This window comes from Theobroma cacao, chromosome 5 (genome assembly GCF_053813885.1).
Source record: "Theobroma cacao isolate CCN51 chromosome 5, ASM5381388v1, whole genome shotgun sequence".
NCBI classification, from domain to species: Eukaryota; Viridiplantae; Streptophyta; class Magnoliopsida; order Malvales; family Malvaceae; genus Theobroma; species Theobroma cacao.
In genome coordinates this window covers 41,228,839-41,253,395 of record NC_142643.1, presented here as the reverse complement: position 1 = coordinate 41,253,395, position 24,557 = coordinate 41,228,839, and the positions used below count along the sequence as shown (strand labels likewise).

At 34.0% G+C, this 24,557-nt stretch overlaps 4 protein-coding genes across 4 annotated transcripts; 2 read left to right on the top strand and 2 right to left on the bottom strand.

Annotated features, from left to right (window-relative positions):
* Positions 1-1,357: 1,357 nt before the first annotated feature.
* Positions 1,358-6,710, top strand: SIGA (sigma factor A). Its single transcript, XM_007029704.3, has 10 exons — positions 1,358-1,544; positions 2,391-3,231; positions 3,325-3,523; positions 3,633-3,725; positions 4,415-4,543; positions 4,767-4,820; positions 4,906-4,983; positions 5,085-5,147; positions 5,820-5,932; positions 6,315-6,710. Exons 2-10 carry the CDS (start codon positions 2,543-2,545, stop codon positions 6,421-6,423), a joined length of 1,527 nt encoding a protein of 508 aa, XP_007029766.3. The 5' UTR covers positions 1,358-1,544; positions 2,391-2,542; the 3' UTR covers positions 6,424-6,710.
* Positions 6,711-7,089: 379 nt separating this feature from the next.
* LOC18599648 (putative zinc finger A20 and AN1 domain-containing stress-associated protein 8) lies at positions 7,090-7,679 on the bottom strand. Its single transcript, XM_007029703.3, has one exon. It carries the CDS (start codon positions 7,673-7,675, stop codon positions 7,184-7,186), a length of 492 nt encoding a protein of 163 aa, XP_007029765.3. The 5' UTR covers positions 7,676-7,679; the 3' UTR covers positions 7,090-7,183.
* Positions 7,680-14,019: 6,340 nt separating this feature from the next.
* On the bottom strand, positions 14,020-17,264 carry STIPL1 (GC-rich sequence DNA-binding factor-like protein with Tuftelin interacting domain-containing protein). Its single transcript, XM_007029702.3, has 2 exons — positions 17,136-17,264; positions 14,020-17,008 (listed from the first exon to the last, which is right to left on the bottom strand). The coding sequence occupies exon 2, from the start codon at positions 16,960-16,962 to the stop codon at positions 14,383-14,385; it is 2,580 nt and encodes an 859-aa protein (XP_007029764.3). The 5' UTR covers positions 16,963-17,008; positions 17,136-17,264; the 3' UTR covers positions 14,020-14,382.
* A 1,101-nt stretch (positions 17,265-18,365) lies between these two features.
* Positions 18,366-22,484, top strand: LOC18599646 (maltose excess protein 1, chloroplastic-like). Its single transcript, XM_007029700.3, has 9 exons — positions 18,366-18,686; positions 19,307-19,480; positions 20,200-20,490; positions 20,668-20,757; positions 21,108-21,209; positions 21,310-21,428; positions 21,671-21,733; positions 21,831-21,892; positions 22,032-22,484. The coding sequence occupies exons 1-9, from the start codon at positions 18,444-18,446 to the stop codon at positions 22,112-22,114; spliced, it is 1,227 nt and encodes a 408-aa protein (XP_007029762.3). The 5' UTR covers positions 18,366-18,443; the 3' UTR covers positions 22,115-22,484.
* Positions 22,485-24,557: the final 2,073 nt, after the last annotated feature.

Here is a 24,557-nt window from a genome sequence, read left to right as displayed (position 1 = left end):
GGTTACTGAGGTATTCAAGGCAGCTGCTGACAAGTAGACAAGTGGAAGTTCAGGTCTGAGCCAATGTCTAGATGTTGGAGTATCTAATTAGTGGGAGAGTATATGGTATAGCTGAGTGATGTTGAAGCTGAACTCCTTTCATTCATGATGTGTAAACTCTTGGCGGTTGGGAAAGTGTAAGTTTTTGCTTGAGATAGACAACAGCTACTGTGGAGATTCTTGGAGCTATTAGCATTACCCCAGTTTCTGTATCTTATTGTATATCAATTGTCTTCCAGTCATTTGGTGACAAGATAATGTGGAGTAATGTCATTGTATGGACATTTTGGGACTGGATTAAGAATTTAGATTTAACATATTATGCCCTAGTCGTAATAAGATTTGTTGACCAACATTGTACAGGACACATCTTTATAACAAAACCAGTATGAGAAAAGAATATATATTATAACGTTATTGCTTGATGACAGGAGTTTGTGATATGATGCTCGGGCATTTGTTTCGGTTGTCTGCAACGCCAAGAATGCTGGTTTTCTTTGGAGATTATACATGACTTTTCCCTGTAAGCATGGCGGGCATCACTCTCACATGGCAGCATGTTCTCAAAGAGAGAGATTATGAGGTAACTTTTTCAAAAAGAAAAAAAAAACTATGATATCATGGATTTAAGTTGTACAATAGTAACATGGTGATGTGTATATCGTGGACCTTTGCCGTTGGAGGTGAGTTTTGAATCAGGGTGGTGGGTTTCCATGTTAGAAATGAAACCTGGGTTGGTTTCAGGATTAACGCTCCACAAAAAACATATGGATCCCACGATTTGACAAATCTTATTTGTTATTTTCAATATAAATACTATTGTTTCGAGTTTTGGGTCAGCCTCGAAGCCCATGCGAGTTACAGTTTGAAAATGTGGGCCTGAAACGATCGGGTAGGGAGGCCCAGAATCAGATTCAAACAAAATGGATGGAAGACGCGTGTCTGAAGTACACAGTTACATGGGGAAGGAGTGACGTGGAATGTGGGACCCACCCCGTTCATCGATTTTTGCTCGGATTTCGCCGTCAGTTTATTGGTGATGTGTGGTGACCAAACCCATCCGTACATGTATATCTAACAGATTAAAAGAGAATTTTAAATAAAAAAAAAAAAAAAGAACAGAGGAGAGAGAAGCAAAATGGCAAGCTATGCACCACTCAAAGATGGACCCAATATCTAAAGTAGCCAATGGAATCTCTCCTTCCAATATCCTTTTTGTCCATTTGGCACCCTTTTTTCTTCATTTTATCATAAATTAAATCCCACAGTTTTATCAAAGCCAACGTAACAAAATAAATTTATAAACCCAAATAATTAAAAAAAAAAAAAGGGAAAGGTTGTAATATACTGTGGAAGACAGGTTCCAACTCCTACAACCTCTTCTTTTGCCAACTGTTTAGTTCCCACTTTGGAACAACCGTTCTCTTTTCTTCTTCTTCTTCTTCTTCTTGGTTGTTTCATTTCCTTCTTCTTAAGCTTATAGCTGGCAGTTTTTTTAAGTTAAGGTATGCTTAGTAACGACCCTTTAAACAACCTGCTCTTTTCCTTTAGTTTCTTTGGATAAAAGTTCATGTTTTTTTTTTTTTTACCAGTACATGGATTTGGGTTGTTGGATTTTGATGTATTTATTTTGTTTTTGTTCATAAATACAAGTAAAATGACATAATTTAAGGTGGAAGATATGGAAAATTGTTCCATTTGCAGTTATACTCTGCCAGTACGTTCGATGGATACAAAGACTAGCCTTTTTAAAATGAATGAACTTTGTGATTCATTCATCCAATCTAGTGAAAAGAAAAGCTGGGTTCTGCTTCAATATTGATTTTCTTTGTTTTGGACAGTGATAACATTACAATTCAAGAGATAACTGTATCGTTTATGGCTAGTATCTGTTCATGAATTCAACAGCATACTCTACAAATGTAAGATCGGATGGTTTACAAGCTTGAAAATACGAGTTGAAAGTTTTGGTAATTTTTTTTTCTCAAAAAAAATGAAATAGATTTGTGGATATCTTGAAAGGGTCTCTGTTTTTCCAGTTTCTTTGTTATTAACTAGTTTCAAATCAGTTATATTTGTGTTCACATGGTTGTTGATCCTATTCTTTAACATGTCTGCCACATGCTCTGATATTCTCTTTCAGTTTTTTAAACTTTTTTAAATTTTATTTTGTTCAAAACATCATGAGCTTCATCTTTCTGGAATCTACTTGAATCAGACACAGCCTTATGCCACCTATTTGGGAAAAAGATTCCTTTATTCCTTTACTTTTTTAGTTTAATTTCCCATTGGCATATATTTTTGCATTTGAAAAAACTAATTGTAACATTTTTTTACCATTTTTCTTACAGATTGTCTTAAAGAGATTGAGCATACAAGACAACAAGTTTGTTAGCCTAGTCGCCTACAGAATATGCTGTTGAACATTTATATGAAATTGTTTTAAATTGACAAGCTTGTTAAACTGTGTGATGGTTATTGTGCCAACGTGAGAAAGAGCTGTATGATGGCCACAGCTGCTGTGATTGGACTTAGCACTGGAAAGAGACTCTTGAGTTCTTCCTTTTCTTATTCTGATATCATAGAGAAGCTCTCATATGCCAATGATTATGGATCTTCACATCATCAGACTTCTTCCACAAAAAGTTTAATAGTTGCAAAAAAATCATCTAACTGTAGCCAAAGTCTTCCATCATCCAATCGGCGTACTCAGTCAATTAAAGCTCTCAAAGAGCATGTCGATACTGCCTCCATTGTTTCAACTGCAGAGCCTTTGTTTCAGGGATCCAATGACTTAGAAGTAGAAAGCTATGACCTTGACTACTCTGTGGAGGCTCTTCTTTTGCTGCAGAAGTCTATGCTGGAAAAGCAATGGACTCTTTCTTTTGAGAGGACAGTGTTCACTGAATCACCTAGTAGAAAAATTCACAAGAAGATACCTGTTACTTGTTCTGGGGTGTCTGCTCGGCAACGGAGATTCAATACAAAGAGGAAAATTCTGATCCAAAATAAATCAATCATACAACCAAACGCTAAGCAGCTAAGATCTTTGATCAGTCCAGAGCTGCTTCAAAGTCGTTTGAAGGGTTATGTGAAGGGTGTAGTAAGTGAAGAGTTGCTCAGCCATGCAGAAGTTGTGCGCTTGTCAAAGAAAATCAAAGCTGGACTTTCCTTAGAGGAGCACAGGTTAAGGTAATGATATATGATGTGTATTAGATTAATCATCGAATTTAGAAAATTATTAAATTCTTGAAATTATTTGTAATTGTTGTGCTGAAATTCTAGATTGAAGGAGAGACTGGGATGTGAGCCTTCTGATGAACAGCTTGCAACTTCCTTGAAGATTTCTCGTGCTGAGTTACGGTCAAAGTTAATTGAATGTTCTTTGGCAAGAGAAAAATTGGCAATGAGCAATGTTCGTTTGGTTATGTCGATAGCTCAAAGATATGATAACATGGGTGCTGAAATGTCCGATCTTATTCAGGTAATTAACTATATCTCTGGCCTTACATACGTGATAAGATAATCTACTGATACTATGTCAAATTGTTGATTTTTCCTGCATTATAAAATTTTTTCCAATTTATATGTAGGGTGGTTTGATTGGATTGTTGCGTGGCATTGAAAAATTTGATTCTTCAAAGGGATATAAGATTTCAACTTATGTGTACTGGTGGATACGTCAGGTAATGTTAGTCTGATTTTGTGAATAAACATTGCACATGGTACAAAATAGATCTGATTATGTACAACTGATTGATTTCTTTGCGTTCATCACCTTCAGGATTTTACTCTGAAATGAATGAAAGTTTCTAAATTTATATTATCATTCCTGAAAGAGCAAGATCCGTGAGATTGTCAACAATAATGTGTTATCCATCTATCTCATCCAATCCTTCCTATGCAGAAGCTTTCTGATAAACCATTGGTGCCATCAGTTTCTGAAATAAGAAAGAGAACAACCCATTTCTCTGTTATTTCTATTTGTGCCTAGTCTTTCACTTCTTATCTTCATCTTTCTTGGTGATATGTAAGTCACAAACTTAAGGAAATAGGTTTCTGCAACAGCTTTTTAGGGATAGAAAATACAGAATACTTATCTCTCTCTCTCAAGATTTTACATTCCTCAAAGTAAGGTTAAGTCTTCATATATTAGACCCTCTCAAGACCCCTCAATGTGAGAGTCTCAGCCATCCTTTCAGAATTTAACCTGAGATATAAATCTACTCACAAAGTTCCGAGACCAATTCCTCTTAAAATAAATTCATTGTAGACGTTTCTGTTTTGTTTTGTACTTTATGTTACTTACTTTTTAAATTTGATTTTATCTTATTATGATTGTACAAAATCTAACATAGTTCACGCTTTATCTCAGGGTGTTTCTAGAGCCTTAGTTGAGAACTCAAGAACATTAAGGTTGCCAACACATTTGCATGAAAGACTGGGATTAATCCGAAATGCAAAAATTAGACTGGAAGAGAAAGGAATTACACCAACTATTGATGTAAGTGACTTTCATTACCGTTTTTAAAGTAATGGAAATTTATTCACTTAATATGAACTGCACATGATTACATTTCAGGAAAGTCTGATTAGTCCAGCCAATCATTATATTAGCAAAATAAATTTGGATGTTTAATTTCTGTGTCTGAGCTTTACCATATTTAAGTTTTTTTCTATTCTCTCAATGGGCCATCATTAGTTATTTGATTCTATTATATTTTCAGAGGATTGCCGAGAGTCTGAACATGTCTCAGAAGAAAGTTAGGAATGCTACAGAGGTACTATTTGTTTAAAATTTACTTTCTGTTGAACTATTGCAAATTACTGTTTCATCCACACACTACAATTTCATGAAAAATGCAGGCAGTCAGTAAGGTCTTCTCGCTTGACAGGGATGCATTCCCCTCTTTGAATGGTCTTCCTGGAGAGACTCATCATAGTGTAAGCTCCCATTTCAGTTTATACAAACCAACTGGAGAGAATTTTAATTCTCTTTATGCTTCTTTCCTGTTTTTTACTATTAACCTATTTTATCTTTTCAGTACATTGCAGATAACCATGTAGAAAACATTCCATGGCATGGAGTAGATGAGTGGGCACTCAAGGTAAAATGAATAATTTTGGTACACAGACTGAAAACTAGAGAGCAATACTTTTTATAGAAAACAAATCAAATGAGATTTGTTCAAAACAGAAATCATTTTAGAGGCTCATAATGTTTTCTGTTGACAAATTAAGGTTCAACAAGCGGCAACCATGCAAATTATTCAATATTTATAGTACTTCTTTATTTTAAGCCTGGCCCAGTCTCTAGATCACAACTCTTTCTGATTCTTTAAAGCTCAACCACCAGCGCTTATGACTCAATTTTCTCATACTGTAGGCCTAATCTTAGCACATATTTGTTACTTGAAATCTTCCTGTTCAGACAAAAGTGTCAATACATTTAGAAAAGGGCACAAGTGGGTTAAAAGCAGAAGCAACTTGGATTTGGAACTAGAAAAACTACATTCTATCTGAATGGTCATCGTGTAGGTGTTTTTTTTCTTTTTTTTTTTTTCCAGAACAAAACCTTTTTGTTGGATAAGCAGGGGATATAGGAGATTAATATAATGGCATAATATATATTATCTTCTAGCTTGCTTTAATTCTCTTTTGGTTGTGCATGGACACATCTGTGTGCTAACTCCTTGGTTTTCCAACAACTTAGGACATATGATGTTGTATTCACATTCTACTGAAAGCGAAAGTGATCCTTACTGATGTTGTATTTACAGGATGAAGTGAACAGACTCATTACTATAACGCTTGGAGAACGAGAAAGAGAGATTATACGCCTTTATTACGGTCTAGATAAGGAAAGTCTTACATGGGAGGACATTAGTAAACGGTGAGCACATATATGATTTTCTTATTTATTACTGACAAGCGGTCATAGTTAAAAGAGTATGTATGATATATTGAGTGCAAAGTTTAATTGTTTTACTAGTCAGATCACCTGCATGTCTCTGTCACTAACAAAGCAAATATCACAGATATTTATCTCTTAAGTCATGGGGATGGAACTCGAAAATAACAATATAAAGAAACAAAGGAAAAGAAAGCAACAGAAGAAAAAGGACATGTTTGTTCACATCTACAGATTCTTTTAGCCATGCATCGTTTTTGTTGAATTTGTTAACATTCACCGGCCTGTGTTTCTGGCAATAGTTTTCTTTGGTTTCATTTTACTTTCAAGTTCGTTTGACGTTTTCTTTTGTTATATTCTTCAGCATAGGTTTGTCCAGAGAGAGAGTCAGGCAAGTTGGACTTGTCGCGCTAGAGAAACTAAAACATGCAGCGAGGAAGAAGAAAATGGAGGCTATGCTAGTAAAACATTGATTTTGTATGCTTAAACATACACATGGTAAAAAAGACTGTATATAGATACAGAAAGGAAAATTGTATCTTCGATTTATTTTTCCTATCAAGAGTAACTATAGTTCGACAAACTTCCTGTAACACGAGTTCATCAAACTGATTTAAGAGCCTGTAAGTTGGAGCGAAGAAAATTTTTTTTTATGTATTATATTTATGGAGACAATAACTGGTTGTGCGTCAAAATTTTCATGTAGTTATGATGATAAACAAGTAGTTTCAATGCAGATATTGAGCTGACCTTTCATCAAGTATTTACAATTTTATATTAAATGTATAATGCTCTAGTCCAGAAAGAAGAAGAGGAATGGGCATGAGTTTGGAAGTACTTGTTTGCCTTCATTGATCCTTGCAACCAAGATCAGGTCCAGGTCGACAAGAACAGAAACTAGTAGCGAATTTTATATATATTATGGCTTGATCCTTGCAATCATGATGTGGGTACTAGACATAAGGTTTCGCTTTGTTAAGAAAGGAGATTACCAATCAAACCCTACTTTAATCACTCCAAACCTTGATCATAAACTAGACACAGGCTTAATGTTAGTGCAATTATGGACTAAACAGAAGGAGAAACATAAGGGATTTTATTTTTGAGATCACCCCTCAACATCAAATTTAAAAGAAAAATTGAAGCAAGAAGATAATATATATTAAAACTTTATAGAGTCCTTAATCAACAAGCAATAACAAACTAATCCTGAAAAAGAAAAGAAAAATACAATCAAATCCTTGATTCTAGTTTGTCAGCCATAACAAGGGAGTTTTCTTTCGCTAAAATCAAACGATCAGCTGTCTTGAAATCAAAGTTACATGAATGTTCCTTGGGATAACGATGAACACCGCATAAAACTTTCCCGCACCGACAAGAAAATCCCATCAAACCGACTTTCTTGTTGCAGCTTTCACACCGGTTCTTCAATTTTGATGCAGTAGGAACCGATGAAGAATCAACGGAAACAGAAGGGTTTGGTGCAGCGGAAGAAGGATCAACTTTGACTTCGGCTGTAGACTTGGCAATCAGTTCTTTGAGGAAATCGTTGTAACACTTGGAGCACAAATTCTTGGTCTGCGACGAACTGTAGAAGCCGCAACCCTTTGCACACAGAGGAGGAAGATTAGCGTTAGCCATGTGGTAGTTTCTTCTTCTTTGATGCAAATATGAAAAGTTCAATATTTGTAGGTGAATGCTATTAGAGTTACTATGTACATTCATATATATAGGCTTCCTATTGAGTCATGGTCCTTATAGAATATGGATTTGGATTTATTGAGTCATAGTCCTGGATGAATTTGGATTTGGATTTAGTCAAACCATGAAGGAGCTATATATATATATAAATATATGAGGTAAATAATTAGTAATATATTAATTACTTATATTTTAATGAAATTTGAATATTTAACTTGGAGTAGGATTCGTGCTGTTGTCTCAACCTTTATCGTTATTATTAGTTGGATTGAGGGCGGCACACTTCTCAATTCTGAATAGTGTTGCATGGCTGAAGGAGTTCGGCCAGTGACCTTCAAAGTTGCTACAAATTAATTAACAAGATTAATCTTTTTTATATTATATATTAACAAGCTTCATTAATACCTTCTGCATTCTATAATATAATGTACACAAATAAACACTGTCAAAAAATATCCACATATATATATAGAGAGAGAGAGAGATTTTATTTAAATTTTAAATTCCCGATGATAATTGATCTTAATTAATTCAAGAAATTCAAATTATAAGATTTTTTTTTAAATTGAACTTCACGTACAAAAAGTAAAGTAAAACTTGAATCAAAATATGAAATAAAACTTCCAAATATAATAAAAATTGAATCAAGCTCCTACTCAACTCAGTTATTATATTTTATCTATTTAACTCAACTAGATGTGCATATACATATATTGTTGATGTATTTTTAAAATGAAATATTATGTTTTTATATAAGAAAAGTTGTGACTATTGGAAAGTCACATTAATTGAAAGATTATTTCATATAATGTGATTAGTAGATTGTAGGTAATTTTTTATGTACAAAGTTATGTCTATTAGTAAAGTAATATTTAAAAAAACACTTCTAAATCTAAAGATTATGAAACAATTGATAAACCTTATTATTTAAAAGTTTGAATATAAAAAATTATTTTTTTATATTATAATTAAAAAATTATGTTATATGATTGTAGATATCTCTAAAATAAAAAATAATAATAAAATATAAAATAAAATGACTAAAAAATTAAAAACAAAAAAGAATAGAGGAATGGCTGGGCGTATGCATAGCCATCCCTTCCCCAACTACCATGAGTAATAGGGCTCTAGCTACCAACTCTTTGGTGCCAGAACCCTATTACCGGGTTATCCAAACCCCATTTTCAAAGGAAGAAAAACTTCAAAGAAAAAAAACGGATTGATCTCCTGCAAAAAAAATCCTTCCACCAAAAAAACTGAAACACTCAAACAAAAAAAAACACAACAATTAACCCAAAAAAAGCCACAATCAAACAGAAAAAAATAGAGTAAAAAGAAAAAAAAAGAAGAAGAGGGAGAGAGAAGAGGAGAAGAGTGCGACACCGGCAGGGGGAAAGGAGAGAAAGAGAAGGAGAAAGAAAGAAAGAGGAAAAAGAAAGGAGAAGCCAACGGGGGAAAGAAAGGAGAAGAAAGAGAAAGAAAGAAGAAAGAGAAAAGAAAAAGAAAGAGAGAAGAAGGGGGGGAATGGTAAGGAGAGAAAGAAAGAAAGAAAGAGAAAGAAAAAGAAAGAGAGAAGAAAGGGGGAGCGGCTGGGAGAGAAAGAAAAAGAAAAAAAAAAAAGAAAGGTTCAAACGGCATTGTGCTTTCTTTTTAAGGAAGAGAGATTTTTTTTTTTTTTGGCTTTCAACAACTCAATTAATTGAAAGGTTTGGTGGACTGTACACAAATTGTTTGGATCATTGTTAGAATCTAAATCAGGTAAAAATCTAATCATTTTCTTTATGAATGCATTATGAATTATATTACTTGGGTTTGGTCCAATTTATTAGGTTGAATATGTAATTAGATGGCATAAAATTAAGCTAAATTATTTAGTATAGTGTCCTAAGATTTATTTTAGATAATATTTTAAAGTATAGTATTAATAGTAAAAAAGGAGAGATGTCTAAATAGAAAGAAATATTTATAGTATAAATATATTAGATACTTGTAAGTATAATAAAATATAATTATTATAAAATTACAACGATTATTTTGAGTGACCTGATGATAGAATTTCACTTAAAAAAGAGCAAAGTGTTGCTTTTTTTTCGGGTGGATTTCTTAGGTGCGGAGTTCGGAAGGATTTTCACCGAAGCGTCGGGATGAATCCGACTTCAACACTCCAATACTTATTAACTCAAATAATCATTGCTAAAATAATAATATATATCAAGAAAAATAAATCTACATAATATTACATTTAAATCTAGGTTAGTGTAGTTAGTTAATTAGCAAATAAATATCATTAAATAAAATTAAGCTAACCCTTAATTTAATTAATTGTTTATTTGATTACAAAAGGAAAATAATACATAGTTAAATAAGATGGATTAATTAGTTAAATAAGATGGAATATTAATCCACTATGTTAGTTAAAGAATATAAATTTAAATAGGAAACTCTAAAAAATAATAAATAATTAACAACAAATAATACTAAACATATAAACAAGGTGATAAATTATTAAACACATAATTGGATGAATTATGAACCGCTTAAGTCAATAAACGCGTGCATGTAGACATCATCATTTTATCCTGTCATAGCATGCCACATTTATCTTGTAAATGGTGCAGGAGTTTCGATGATGGGATTTTCCCAAAGAGCTTGTAGAGACGAGTTCTTTCGGGGATATCTCTAGGTGAGAAAAATTTCGAGACTTCACCAAAGCATTGGGATGGTCTTCGAATAATTTTCTAATAAAAGATTACCGACCCCATTATTTAAAATAAACGAGTCATGACATCATTTTACGCTTGCATCATGTACATACGTAAAATCAAATAAAAAACTCAATCAGCCAATTTAATAAAAAATTAGTTGATAAGTAGGGATTAAATCAAAAGTAGGCTACAATAAGATAACTTAAGATTAAATGGTACCGTTCACGGAACGGGCGTCACGGAGGTGCTAACCCTTCTCCGTGCGTAACCGTACTCCCGAACCTATCTCTGAAAAACGTGAGTCAATTCTCGTTCTGTCGACGAATCTAAAATCAATTTAGAACTTCGTCGATTAGAATCGGGTTAATAGGTGACCAATCACACTTAGATAAAAAAAGATTGGTGGCGACTCTCACACCACTTAATTTTCGCTGACGTTTGGCGGTCGGATTCCCGGACCCGCACGTTACGACAATGATATGAGTGGTTGTTTTTTTATAAAGTAATTATTGGAACATCTTTATCTAAAGGTTATGTTTTGTAACATGGAATGGTGTCTTTTAACACGTAGAGGTGCCTAGGGACGAGATATTTGTAACCTTATATAAAAGACTTATTATCAACTATTTTGATACATCAATCAAACAAGACAAAAGTAGAAAGTCAAAAGCAAGAAAAGTTTATATTCTGAATTAAAATTTTTTAAAAATAAACATAAATATTTTGATTTCTCATTACTTACCAAAAGTGTCGAAATTTCTTATAAATTATATGTTGCAGAAAGTAGAGTATAAAGTTAAACAACTTTGCAATCTTCGAGTATATCTTACGATCTACTCTTGTAAGAGTAAGACGAAGTTAGACGTTGATTTCATTATATCTATTCGTATAATTTTTCTTTGCATATCGAGTAGTGGAAGCGAAATAAATATACAGCATGAAAAAAAAAATGTAGTTGTACGATAAATAACAAATTTGATGAATCGGATGTGATTGTCTATCCTTTCTTTGGAGATTTCACAAAACTTTTAACCAATATGATCTATTAGCTAAATCTATCGATTAGTAAAGTATTCTGTTGAAAGCTCAATTGCCTTCAAATTTTCAAGGATTGCAATTAATTAACTTAGTTAAACTTTAGCAAACCACTTGGAAAACCCTGAAAATGTCGATGCAGCAATAGACATGATCATTCGTGTCAACATTGTGCCATATTAACAAGCTAAAAGAAACTTATAGAACTTTCTGACTATCAGATCTAATTATAATTCACCGATATAGCTTCTTAGCGGTTGACTAGAATCCAAATCTAGTAATAAGAATATGGACTCTCTCTCTATGTATATTTTTACTAGAACAAAAAAAGACTGAAATAGCTCAAGGTTCTCTCAGAATTTTCTAGCATCAACCCAAGATTGGGAAGACAACGAAGAAGAAAGATGGTGAATGCTACTCCTCTATGTGCTAAAAGTTGTGGCTTCTATGGCTCAGCGGAGACCAAGAATTGATGTTCCAAGTGTTACAAAGTAGAGCTGTTCAAACAAGAGCTTTCCAACTCGGCCAAAACAAACGATCCTACTTCAGCTACACCAAACCCTTGTGTTTCTGTCGATTCTGGTCCATCAAAACTCAAGAACAGATGCGAAAGCTGTAACAAGAAGCTAGGTCTAATGGGTTTCACGTGTCGGTGTGGCAAAGTTTTCTGTCAGGTTCACCTATATCCCATGGTGCATTCATGCCAGTATGATTTCAAGAAGGCTGATCGCCAAATTTTACCTAAACAAAACCCTGTTATAAAAGGGTGAAAAACTAAAATCCAAGATTTAACTTTCTTTTTTTTCCCTCCTGTAGCAGTTTGTAACTGGTTAGTTTTTTACTTTGTTTTCCTTGCTCTTGTTTCTGGTTATAGTAAGTATTTAATTCTACTGATTAGTAAGTATTTAGGTAATCTATTTATTAGAGGGAAAATTGTTGTCTTGGAAGTTGTTATCAAATTTAGATTGCAAGTCTAGTAGTAGGAATAACAAGCTTTTTACCTGCTCAGATTAATTCTACTGATCTGGAAGGAATGAAGAATTTCCATCTTTACTATGATGAAAAAAAATAAAGGGGAAAAGGAAACTCAATTTATTCTATTACATTTAATTAAAAAATAAAACTCCACTTCCTATGAATATGAACATCTTCGTAGCAAAGAAACCTCAAAATACAGACACTATTCTCAGGGAATGTCTTCCTTCTTCCTTTTGGGTTTGCATCACAAAATTCATTATGATGAGTCCCAATTCAATGCCAAAAAAAAAAATCTAGAGTAAAATACATTAATATTTTTTATTTTTAATCATAATTACATACGAATCTATTAGTTTTTAAAGTATATATTTTGTCTCAAACTTATAAACGGCATTAATAATTATACATGAAATATCTAAAATACCCTTTTGTTTTTTTTTTTTCACTCTTTGCCTTTTTCTCAAACCGGTCGATAATGTTTCCTTACATCGACCGACTGCCCATTTCCTCGAGCTTCCTTAGAGAGCACCAAATCTGGTGCTCCCTTGGAGAGTTCCAAATTGAGCTTCCCTAGAACCCCAAATCGGGCTCCCTAAGGGAGCATTGAAGCTCCCTAGGGAAGCACCAGATCTAATGCTCTCTTGGGGAGTGCCATCGGTTGCGAGTGGTCAAAAAAACCTTAATAATAAAAATTATAATTTATATAGTGATAATTTTTAAAATTAATAAACAGTAAAATTATTTTAAAAATATTATCATGCCATCAAATTAACAAAAAACAATTGATAAATAGTAAAACTTATGTGTCCAGTAAAAATATTTTTTTGTGACGGAATGTTTATTTTAAAAATTAATAAATTCGTATATAATTATGATTAAAAATAAAAAATATTAGTGTATTTTACCTAAAAATTTAAAATATGTTGCAAGATGTTATTTGACTTATGCAGAAGGAATAAATCTCATAATTCTCATCCTTACACATTAGTTGACTGAGAATGATGACAGATTATTCACATTGAGCAAAGCATTTTTTTTTTTTGGAGTTTTGTTCTTGTTTTTATTTTATCAAGTTAAGCACTTAATTTTAGTTATTTACCAAATTCCAATTGGAAGGATTAGAGTTGGAGGCTAGCGAAGAGAGTTGAAAAACAGGGCAAAAGTGTACTCGTGAAAATAAACCAACTACTGTTTTGCAGCTATCCAGTAGCTTCACGATATGACAATCTGATCACATTATTCTCATCAAAAATTAGGTTTAGCCGTATGGTAAATTCATCTACAAATCTGGACGAGCCAGGTCTCAGATGAATCCTACGTATAACAGACTTTAGGGAATATTTGCATTTGAAGAAAGGACATAGCTTCCTGCTCCAGCTGAATAGTCATGTCTTTATTGCTAATGGTCAGAGCCTAGTTCCTGCTCCAGAAACAGAGTAGTCTCACATTCCACTGAGCTCCTTACAACTACTTCATTAGGATAAGATGCTGTAATGAATAATGTCCCAAAAGGAAGTCCAAAAATAAATCATCTTAAAACAGAAACCATCCAACCTAGCCGTTCAAGTGGCCTTGACAGCAGGCATTGCTTCATCTTCAAAAACCAAGTTACAACTGCTGCAACTTGTTACTCACATACACACACGTAGACACACAAAGGCAGAGGTCCTTGATAAATAATTAAAGTATAGAACCAAGCAAGCCCGCTTAAATAAACAACCAATGCTCACTAACAGTACTGCAGAACAACATATTTACAAGATCGGGAAAACACCCACATGCAAAAGGCATGGTTGTCCCTTTAAATTAAGCATTGTCAAAAAATTAATTCTCAATAATCAATTCCTATAACCGAGGGATCAAGGAGAAACTAACTGCTTGTGTTCTCAAAAATTTTCATGCATTATGCATTTGAACTCCATAACCAAAAAACTACCAACCCCCTTTCAAAGGACAGTTTAAAACTCAAAAATACTTTCCACTGCAGCATCTCTTCCGATGACTACCTAAAACTCAATGTCTCCTCGCAAGAGAATTATAGTGCATTTTCAACAAATCATCAAGTGAGACCAGGGACCACCCATCCTCCTTTTGGGCATAAACCTTCTGGTTAAGTGAATCAACTATTACACTTATGTTACCGAAGCCATATATCTGCTGACCGTTATGCATCCTGCCAGGCTTGGGCTTGAATAGTAACTCATGTTGCTGTGCATAGGCCTCAACTACTTCCTTCAAACTCATCTCAGGAACACCATCCATCTGGACTGTAGCACCCAGGCCAGCTGCAACCGGCTGTTGCACATGTGCAGCTGCTCTCTGCTGAGCCTCAAACTGCCTCTGCTCACGCACCTTAAGATACGTAACATTTTCTCTCAAACCAGGCTGCACTACTGGTACGTGGTCAGCAGCCTGAACCATCATCTCAAGACCACAATTAAGTTGATTACGGATACTTTCATTTGCCAAAAGCTCCTGTGGCAGAAGTCCCTTCCAACCCATGTACCAATTTTTTATCTCCTCAAAGTCAGGTTTTGAACACAACCAATGATACAAAACCTGCAGCCACTTTACAAAGAAAAATTTCTCCATCAAATCAACCATGAGATGAATAGGAATTGCAGAGGCCCAAGACATAACCCAATAAAACTGATCAAGCTTCTGATCTGCAGGGTTTATTTGGAACTCCTGCAGAGCGATCTGCAACTTTGGGACAATATATTGACGCATAAGTTGTTCCCAGCTCACTGAATCAAACACAGTCTTCCAAGGTGATAGGATAGCATAAGCAGATGGATCACTTGGGTGCCAAGCATCAAGAACATTACTCAGCTTCATACGTATGGTCTGATACAAACCCTCCAGCTTTTGTCCCAACATCAGCAGCCATGGATGCACCCAAACATGGATTGGAACAGTTTCCTTACGTGGGTTCCATGAGTCAACTGCTCTTGACAATTTTGGCATTACTACAGTATCCAATATCATGTCACGAATAGAAGATGGCAGCAACTTTTCCCATAATTCCAAAAATCCAAGCATTGGTTCAGGGTTCCTAGGCTCCCATGTGTTAATTCCAGATATTCTCACAGCTGGTAAAACAACTTCGGAAACCAGCTGACAGTAAGGTGTTGTTACATCCTCCCAAATGTCATAACTGTCCTCTCTTTGCAGTACATCCTTCCATGCAGATATCACCTCCATCCCATAAGATGGATTTTCAAGAGGATCCCAACCCTGAAACATTCTTATAAACAGAGGCAAAGCAAATGAACATGCAATGCAGGACAAGTTACACAGTTTATAATCATCAGCATAATTCCTCTGCAGATCCCTAAAACTCTTTTCAAGAGACTCCAAGGTCAATTTGCCAGACGAGTTCTCTTCCTCAATCAGGGCCAGCACACTAGCAATTTGCTCCATATTAGCTAACTGTTGCTTCTGGCGTGCAGCCTCAATCTCCAACTTTTCCTTCTCCTTTTGTAAGCTCAATGCTGTCTCTTTTTCGTTCCTTAAATCCCTATCAATCTTCTGAATATCAAGCTCTGCCAAGTCAACAATTAACTTCAAGTTATGCTGCAACTCGGGCATCGGAACATCATTCTCTCTTGCCTTCTCTTCTGCATCCAAATTCTCCAAGTTCGTCAAAACTCTAACCTGTGGCCCCCTCATATCAATCACCTTCTGAACAACTTCAACACCCTCTTCTTGCTTCTTCACTAACAGCTCTTCCACTGTAACATACTGCTGCTTCTTCCTCCCCTTTGCATTCTTCGACCAAAGCCTCTCCTTCACTCTCCCAACTGGCTGCTGATTCACACTCTTCTTCTCGTCCAACTGCTGCAACCCTGGCAACTTAGCCTCCTTAAAATCGTTAAACCCCATTCCCATATTCTTCGGCCTCAACTTTGCTTCAATAGGAGCAACAATACCTTGCTCATTCTTCCCAAGACCACCACCTTTATACCCCATTTTCTCAAGTAACTTCATCCCAATCCCCTTTGTATGCTTCTCAAAACCCCCAACATCTCCATGCCCACCTCCAACCTCCCTTCTCCCTCCTAAACTTTTCTTCTCCATCCTCAACCTCTCCCTCTCTTTCTCTCTCCTTTGTGCCCCTTCCTTTATCTTCCTCCCAAAGGCCGTAGGCAAAAAACTATGATCATCATCCTCAACACCACCGTCATTGCCATCACTTTTTCGCAAACTATCATTTCCACCAAAACCTAATCCTACGCCAGACCCCAATCCAGGCCTGCTATCATTATCATTATCATCAAAAACATCATTATCATTCTCTTCCTTAGAATTCTCATCAATTTCTTGGTTAGGCATTACAGTACCTGTGGAAACAAAGTTGACAGGCTTCGTCAAGTCAGGTTTTTTCCCGAAGTCCTTCCTTCTCTTCCTTGATGAAGAAGAATCATCGTCTTCCGAGTCGGTATCAGACGCAAAAACACCGTAAAGAACATCATCTTTTGTCTGAGTCCGCTTTTGTTTGCGTTTTTTGTAGTAGAATTCGCCGTTTATCCATTGCCCGTCTTCAAAATCGTTCTCCATCCCAAACCTTTCCATCTCTTGATATTCATCCATCTTTGATTGAAACCCACTTTGTCTTTTCTTTTCGCTTTATCAAAATCTGAAGGAAAAAGAGCAAAAAAAAGAGTTATAACCCAGAATTTAAAAAAGAAAAGGCAAAAAGAAACAAGTTGCGAAATTGGTAAAAATACGAAATTTTGAAGTAGAAAAAGAAGAGATTTTAGTACCTCGAAATCTTAGAGTGAGAAAAGCTTCAAAAGTAGGTGCAAATTCGACGTGGGATGTTGATTTCTAGGAAGGAGAAAAGCAAGGGAGAATTTAGGGGGAAAAAATTGGGAAGAACCGACTTTGTTTGGGGTTTTGCGTTTACTTGGTGCGTAGGGTACGGTTTCTAGGCTCCAGCTGAATGACCCGGATTTGTTATGGATTTTGGGTTGGCCCAACCTTTTGTTCACGCACATGGTTGGGCCAACCTCCTGATTTGTTTTAAACATTATTTTGGTTTTTGGCATGCAGTATCATCCTTATTACTAATAGATATTATATTATTTTCAAATGTATCACTTTATTTAGATTCATCATCATCAAATTTATTATTCATTTTGGAATTGATACAAAAATTTTAATTAATTAATTAAAAAATAATAAAAAGTTAAAACAGTAAGCAAATTATTTAGAAGCAAAAAGATTTTTTTATCATTAACTTTTTACTCGAAAATATTACATTCACAATAAAAATTTTTTCTTATAAATATATCAAAAAGTTAATAAACAAACCAAACAATTAAAACAAACTATATAAAATTAATATAAAATTGATTTAAACTCACATATGATGAGATTTAAACTTAAAATTTAAAAATTTTATGATTTATTCTTTGTCATCGAGAGAAGACCTCAATGATAAACAAACAATAAATTTGATCGATCATTTTAAATAGAGTAATATATGTAATTTTATCTCTTGATTTTTTTTTTTCATGATAAGCATCTTTATTTGAGTTTGCATGAAAAAGGACTCCCAAAAGTTATGAATCTATAGCATTAAGTTAATAAATTACTAAAAATTATAAATTATATACTTACAAAATTAACCTATGTATATATACATGTTGTATATAATACACAATTTCTAAGATTGATGGTGCCAATGTCATGCACGATAATGCAATTTCCTAAGGATGAGAGCCGTACGAAACGCAAATGTTGGGACGATAAAACGAAGACCAAATTCTGACAATGAATTGGAAACAAGATCCGATCCACCGCTTCCTTCTCGTACTTACATGTAACCTCGTAACGTACCCCATACTGCACTACACTCGACATTAAATATCTTCACGTGCTAACCTCACATCCCTACACACTCAAATAATATCCTACCACCTTCTACCATCTTTCCACGTGTCACCTCAAGATTCCCACACCCCCCAATCATCCCCCCAGTGTGCTCTTCTCACCTTTAGTTCCGCTCTCAACTTCAATCAAAAAGAGCACACACACAAAAAAAAAAAAAAGGTTAAAGTGTTCTTTCAATGGCTGATTCTTTGTTTTTTCCATTGGCTGCCAAGGCTCCCGGTGATCATTCTTCTTTTGTTTTCCGCAATTGTCCTTTTCCTTCTCGTTTATTGCCATCCAAGCCCTTCCCTTTGCATTTGAATGGGAGTAAGAATAAGTTGAATGTGTTGGCTCTGAGTCAGTACTCGCTCGTTTCGCTCCGCTACCGAGTCGGCCCGACTCCTGCTCTTGACTCCGACTTTCCTCACCCTCTTCACAAGGTATTTCAGAATTTAGAGTTCATTTTTTATTATCAAAAGAGAGTGGCAATCATGGACAGTTGGTGACAGTTAATTGAAGCTCTGTTTGCTTGCTTAGCATATGTGAAGTGAATTTTTATTGTATTTTATTTTTTGTGTGGGTTTATTTAAGTAAATCAAATTAACTGGGTTTCTTTACTTTCCTTCAAAACTTATTATTTATTTATTTGTTGTTTCTTTAATCACTGAATTTTGAGCAGTCAAATAATGCACTAAAGTGAAGCCATAGATTTTTGATAGAGTGATATATTAATTTAAAAGGGGTTTTCAATTTTGCAATGCCCCAAAAGTTAAAAAGATCAAATTTGAACCTTTTTTTATTTCTTTTATTTGGGGTTTTCTCTGTTCTTTAGAGGAAAAACAGAGTCCTCCAAAAACCTTAGCTTCTTTAACCAAATGCGGCGGGTTTATGACAATTTCACGGATTCTACGTTTGAGAAATCTGAGGAAAAAAAAGGGAAGGGATTTGGGATTTAAAGACTAACTGAATTGAGCTGAATTTGTTTAATTAGCAGAAAATTGTGTAAGTTGAGTTAAAATGTTTTAATAATTCTTTTTGTGTTTGTTGTGGAATTTGAAAGGGATCAGTGAATTTTAAGAGTGCAAAGATCTATGAGCAATGGGATTCATTGACAGCAAAGTTTTCTGGGGCGGCAAATATACCATTTTTATTGCTTCAATTGCCTCAGATCATCCTCAATGCACGAAATCTTCTGGCAGGGAATAAGACTGCCCTTTTCGCAGTACCATGGCTGGTAATGTACAATTACAGTTAGATTTCTTGTGGCTTATGTAAGATTTATGTTTTTCTTTTTTTTTTTCTTAATTGTTGTTTTTCTAACTTTTTTTGCTGATATCTGAAAGCCAAAATTTAAGGGTTAAGGCAGATGAATAATCTTAGAGGGAGTCTGGCTCTTTTATCAATTGTAGTGGGGGCAAGATGCCAAATCTTCTTGCCTTTTTGCTTTGGAAATATCCACACTAGCCCATGGACTTCAATGTCTTTAATCAGTATGATGAAACAATGAATTTGACGTCATTTGCTGCTTAGAAGTGGGGGGAAACAATATATCTTTGAAGTGGGGGTGAACAGTGTATCATGAATAGAAGATAGATACTGAGTTTTGTGGGTTTTCTTGTGCAGTACTGTTTATGGCTTTTCCCCTTTTAGTCAGCATAGCAGTACAAGAACCTCTATTTCTGACAAGGCTAAGCTTAATTTTATTGGTTTTGAGTCTTCATATAGAATATCTAACAGTTGAGAGTGTAATGTGTTTTTGTGGACTCATCACGAGAACTCACATTATTTGACGATTGTGTCCGTATTAGTCTCTTCTGAGCAGTGATTATGAGCTCTATTTTATATATGGAAATTTTATATTTTTAAAGTTTTATGTAATTTCTTTCTTTCTTTTTATGAATCAAATGAAGATGCCATTTTAGGAACTTAAGGAAGGGAGTGCTGTAAATGCAGGGAATGTTCACTGGTTTGCTTGGAAATCTTTCACTGCTTTCTTACTTTGCCAAGAAAAGGGAAAAGGAGGCAATTGCAGTGCAAACACTTGGAGTGGTATCGATATATGTGGTGATCACTCAGCTTGCAATGGCGGAAGCTATGCCTCTCCCATACTTTGTTGGCACTTCTGTTGTTGTGGGAGCTGGTCTCATTTTAAATTTTTTGAATTACTATGGTAAACTCAACACAACAATCTGGCAATTTTGGGAAGATTTTATTACTGTTGGTGGACTGTCAGTACTTCCCCAGGTATGCTCTCAGTTCCTCTGTCTGCATTTCTGCACACACTTAAAAGGACTGATGGACATGCAAACTCAAACATGATATATTTAAAGAGCAAAATATATTTTTCTATTCCTTTTGGCCATTTAGCAGCAGTTTATTTATTTAAGCCTCTCACCTCCTTTATAACAAATTTGATTACAGATAATGTGGTCCACATTTGTCCCATACATACCCAACAGTATCTTGCCAGGGGCAATAGCTTTTGTTCTAGCTGTAACAGCTGTAATTATGGTAAGATCTATACGCTGCTTTATTATGATATTGTTGTCCGTTTCTATCGATTTTATTAAACTTTTGTCATTTATCATGAAACTGGTGAGCAATTAGACTCATACTTCCTTTTATGTATTTTAAAACCCTCTTTCTTTGGCCTTTCAAAAAAAAAAAACCCCTCTTTCTTTGGAAACTTGTTTTGAGATTAGTCTATTGACTTTAAAATGTTAAGTTGTTTTTGTTTTTTCCCTTTAAGTTAAAATCAATAGTTTTGGTCTCGAAATTTCTTGCCTTCCTTTTTGACAAACAAATATAGAAAAATAGGTACAATTGCACCCTTTTAAAGTTGCATTTGCCAACATTTACAGGCACGTATGGGCAAACTTTCAGAGAAAGGTGTCAAATTCGTGGGAGCTATTTCTGGCTGGACGGCAACACTTCTCTTTATGTGGATGCCAGTTTCACAAATGGTGATCCTTGTTTGAACTTCTGTATCTAAGGCTCTGAAGATATCAAGCAAAATTAATTAATTCACCTGCATATCTAACCAAGATTTGTGCTTCCTTCCAGTGGACAAATTTCCTGAATCCTGATAACATTAAAGGCCTATCAGCTTTTTCAATGTTGCTTGCTATGATTGGAAATGGACTTATGATTCCACGTGCACTATTTATTCGCGATTTTATGTGGTAATGCGCTTTTTTTCTATCTTATTTATTGGTTTATTTGTATAAATGATTCCAACCACATGCACATGACCGTGAAAGCACAAATATTAATGTGAAAGACTGATTAGAATGTATTATAAGTGACTTCGAACTCAACGGTTTTTGATTTCTGATTGTTATCCCTTTTTGGGTTGGCTTTCTGCAAATTTTTCATTAAATTAATTGTCCATGCTTCTTACATGTTGGTTCAACTGACGTTGCAGGTTCACTGGTGCTACTTGGGCATCTCTCTTTTATGGATACGGGAATATTGTATGCTTATACTTGTAAGGAATATCTGATTTATTATGTTCATGTGCAATTTTTATTTCATGTTGCACTTTTATCATGAAGTGTTATATGTCAATGGTTTTGTCATTCCAGTTTCAACACTATCAGTCGGGAATTCTTCTTGGCAGCAACGGTCGGTTTATTTTCATGGATAGGTTGTCTCTACACCCAATCTAACTTACAATAAACTATCCTCCCCCCTTCCTCTTCTTGGCTAGAGACAGAGAGGGGAAAATAAATTAATGGGTTTTTACCTTGCAATTCTAGGTATCTAATTATTTCCCCCATCAACAGGAATGGCTCTATGGAGAGATACTGTTGTATATGGATACAACTCGCCATTAAGATCTTTGAAAGAGTTGGTTTTTGGATCATAAGTTGAAGCCAATTGTGACAATGCCATGAGTTTGAAGACACATAAGCGACTTGGTCGCATGATCTTGAGCATGTCTATACTGAGATTCCAAGTAAGTAGTGAAAGTTGCAGTGATCTGCCAAGTGCCAACTAGAGGGTTACCCTAAGGATAGTGTTGTATGTTCCTAATTACCATTGATTTCATTTACAAATATAGCTTGAATGATCGTTTGTAATTAGTACTGTAATATAATAAATATGGATAATACGGCAGGCGGTTCATGTTATTGGGAACTGCAGTCCAGTTTATGCAGACCTGAACAGGAAAAATTGTTGGCTTGAGGTGTATACTGCAGAAGGATAGCTGATAATAAACAGTATGATTCCGGTTACTACTTGCTTTGGGGTGTTCTAATGTTCTTGCTGAACTAATTAATCTGCTAACTCAGACTCTTCAAATATTTCTTGGCTTCCATGGTTGACAGCTTCAGTTGTTTTTCATGATGGCATTTTTAAAACCAAATAACTCATAGTATTGGTCACAGGTCACAGTTGTAAAAGTCAATATAGCCATTGTTTTGACTTTAAAAACTAGAATATGCAAAAAACAAAAATTGTTTTGGAAGACAATAAAAAGTTATTTATGAGTAGTTTTATAAAAAGAATTGGATAGATTTTTAAGAGAAGTGGGTAATTTTTTCTAACAAAATGTATTATGTAAAATTAAATTACAAAAATAAACTAAATAGCTTAGACTTCACATTTTTCAAATCATATGTTTTGGTTCTTTTTATCGGTTGAATTCTTAACTCAAGTAGCGTGTTTGACACATAATGCTAGCAGGCAATATATGAAATTTTCATTTATTTAATTTTTGAAAACACATTTTATAATTAAAAAAATATTTTGAAATAAAAAATTTTAAATCCAATTAATAAAAAAAATTTTAATTTGAAAATTGAGAAGAAAAATGTTATAATTTTCATTTTGAAAAAGAAAACCTAATTTGAATTTTTAATTTCAAATTTAAAAATATAAAATAAAAAATGTAAATATTAAAAAGTAAAAAATGTAAAAATTATTATCTACTTTAAATTAGATTATTTTATAAAATATATCACAAAAATTATAAAAAGCAATTTTTTTTGTTTAATTTCTTTTATATGCGGCAAAAATGAATAGCCTAATTAACTGACAATATGCTTAGTTCGTAGAAAGAAACAGAATGATAATGAAATAACTATTCCGTGAAAATAGAATAAGGAAAGAACAACTATTATATAGATTGGTTTATGGAAATGGAATAGGATGAGAATTGTTATTATTACTAATCCATTGTTTGGTTGACAAGAATAATTTTAGGAATGGTTAAAGAATAACTAATAAATGACAAAAATACCTTTTATCAAAATTTAAAAATTTTTTAAGTAAAAAACAAAAACACGCAAATAACAGATGATGAGAAAAAATACTCTTTATTGTAAATAAGTAATACTTTTTATCAAAATACAAAAATAATTTAATAATATTTGTTAATAATAACTACTCTTTAATTTTAGTTTGTTTAATGATACCTTTGGTATTAATTTACTCTTTTTTCTACATGTCCCTATTGGATTTAGAGAAAGAGGAAAAAAAAAACAATACTTATCCATAATTTACAACAAAAACAAGTGAAGACCATATTATCACAATTTACAAAAACCTTATTCATAAATCTATGAGATGAAGATATTAATTAAGAACATAAATATCCAAAATAATATTCAAGAACACAAACATTCATACTAATAGATAAGAACACAGACATCCAGAATAATCTTGTTATTATAGAAGAACCAACTAGCAAGTTTTTAAGTTTTCACCAACTAACAATGAAGTCTTGAAAGACCAAACTATTTCAACATTAAGGCCTTGAAATAATCTTTCTCAACCATTTAAGTCTACGTTAGGGGGAAAAGTAAAAATGTAAATCATTTGAGATGGATAATTAGTAAGTTTGTAAGATGTCTTGTTTATTTTATTCTTTGTCAAACCCATAACCTCACGTAATCCGCTATTCAAATCTTGAAGATTTTTTTGACGTAAAAGTATTTTAGTCTTGAGAGCATGGCTCAATGAAGTTCCAATGTTTTCTAATTTCTCACTCAATAAAATGGTAGCATCCATAAATTTTTCAAACTCATCTGCTTCAGAAATGTTATCGGTCCTTCGCCTCTTACTTGCTATAGAATTTTGATTTCTTTTACCAATTGATGGTTGAGGTTGGGTAGTAAAAACATCCACATCATCCAAACCAATTTCATAGTTACATGCAAAATCTTCATCTATCACGTGAGGAGCATCTTCTTCAATTTCATCTAGGATATTTGTAGGAGTTTGAACATCTTGTTTTGTTGTCGATCTTTAACATGAATATCAAACAACTCATTAAAAAAAAGAAAAATTCATTTTTCTGAACTGAG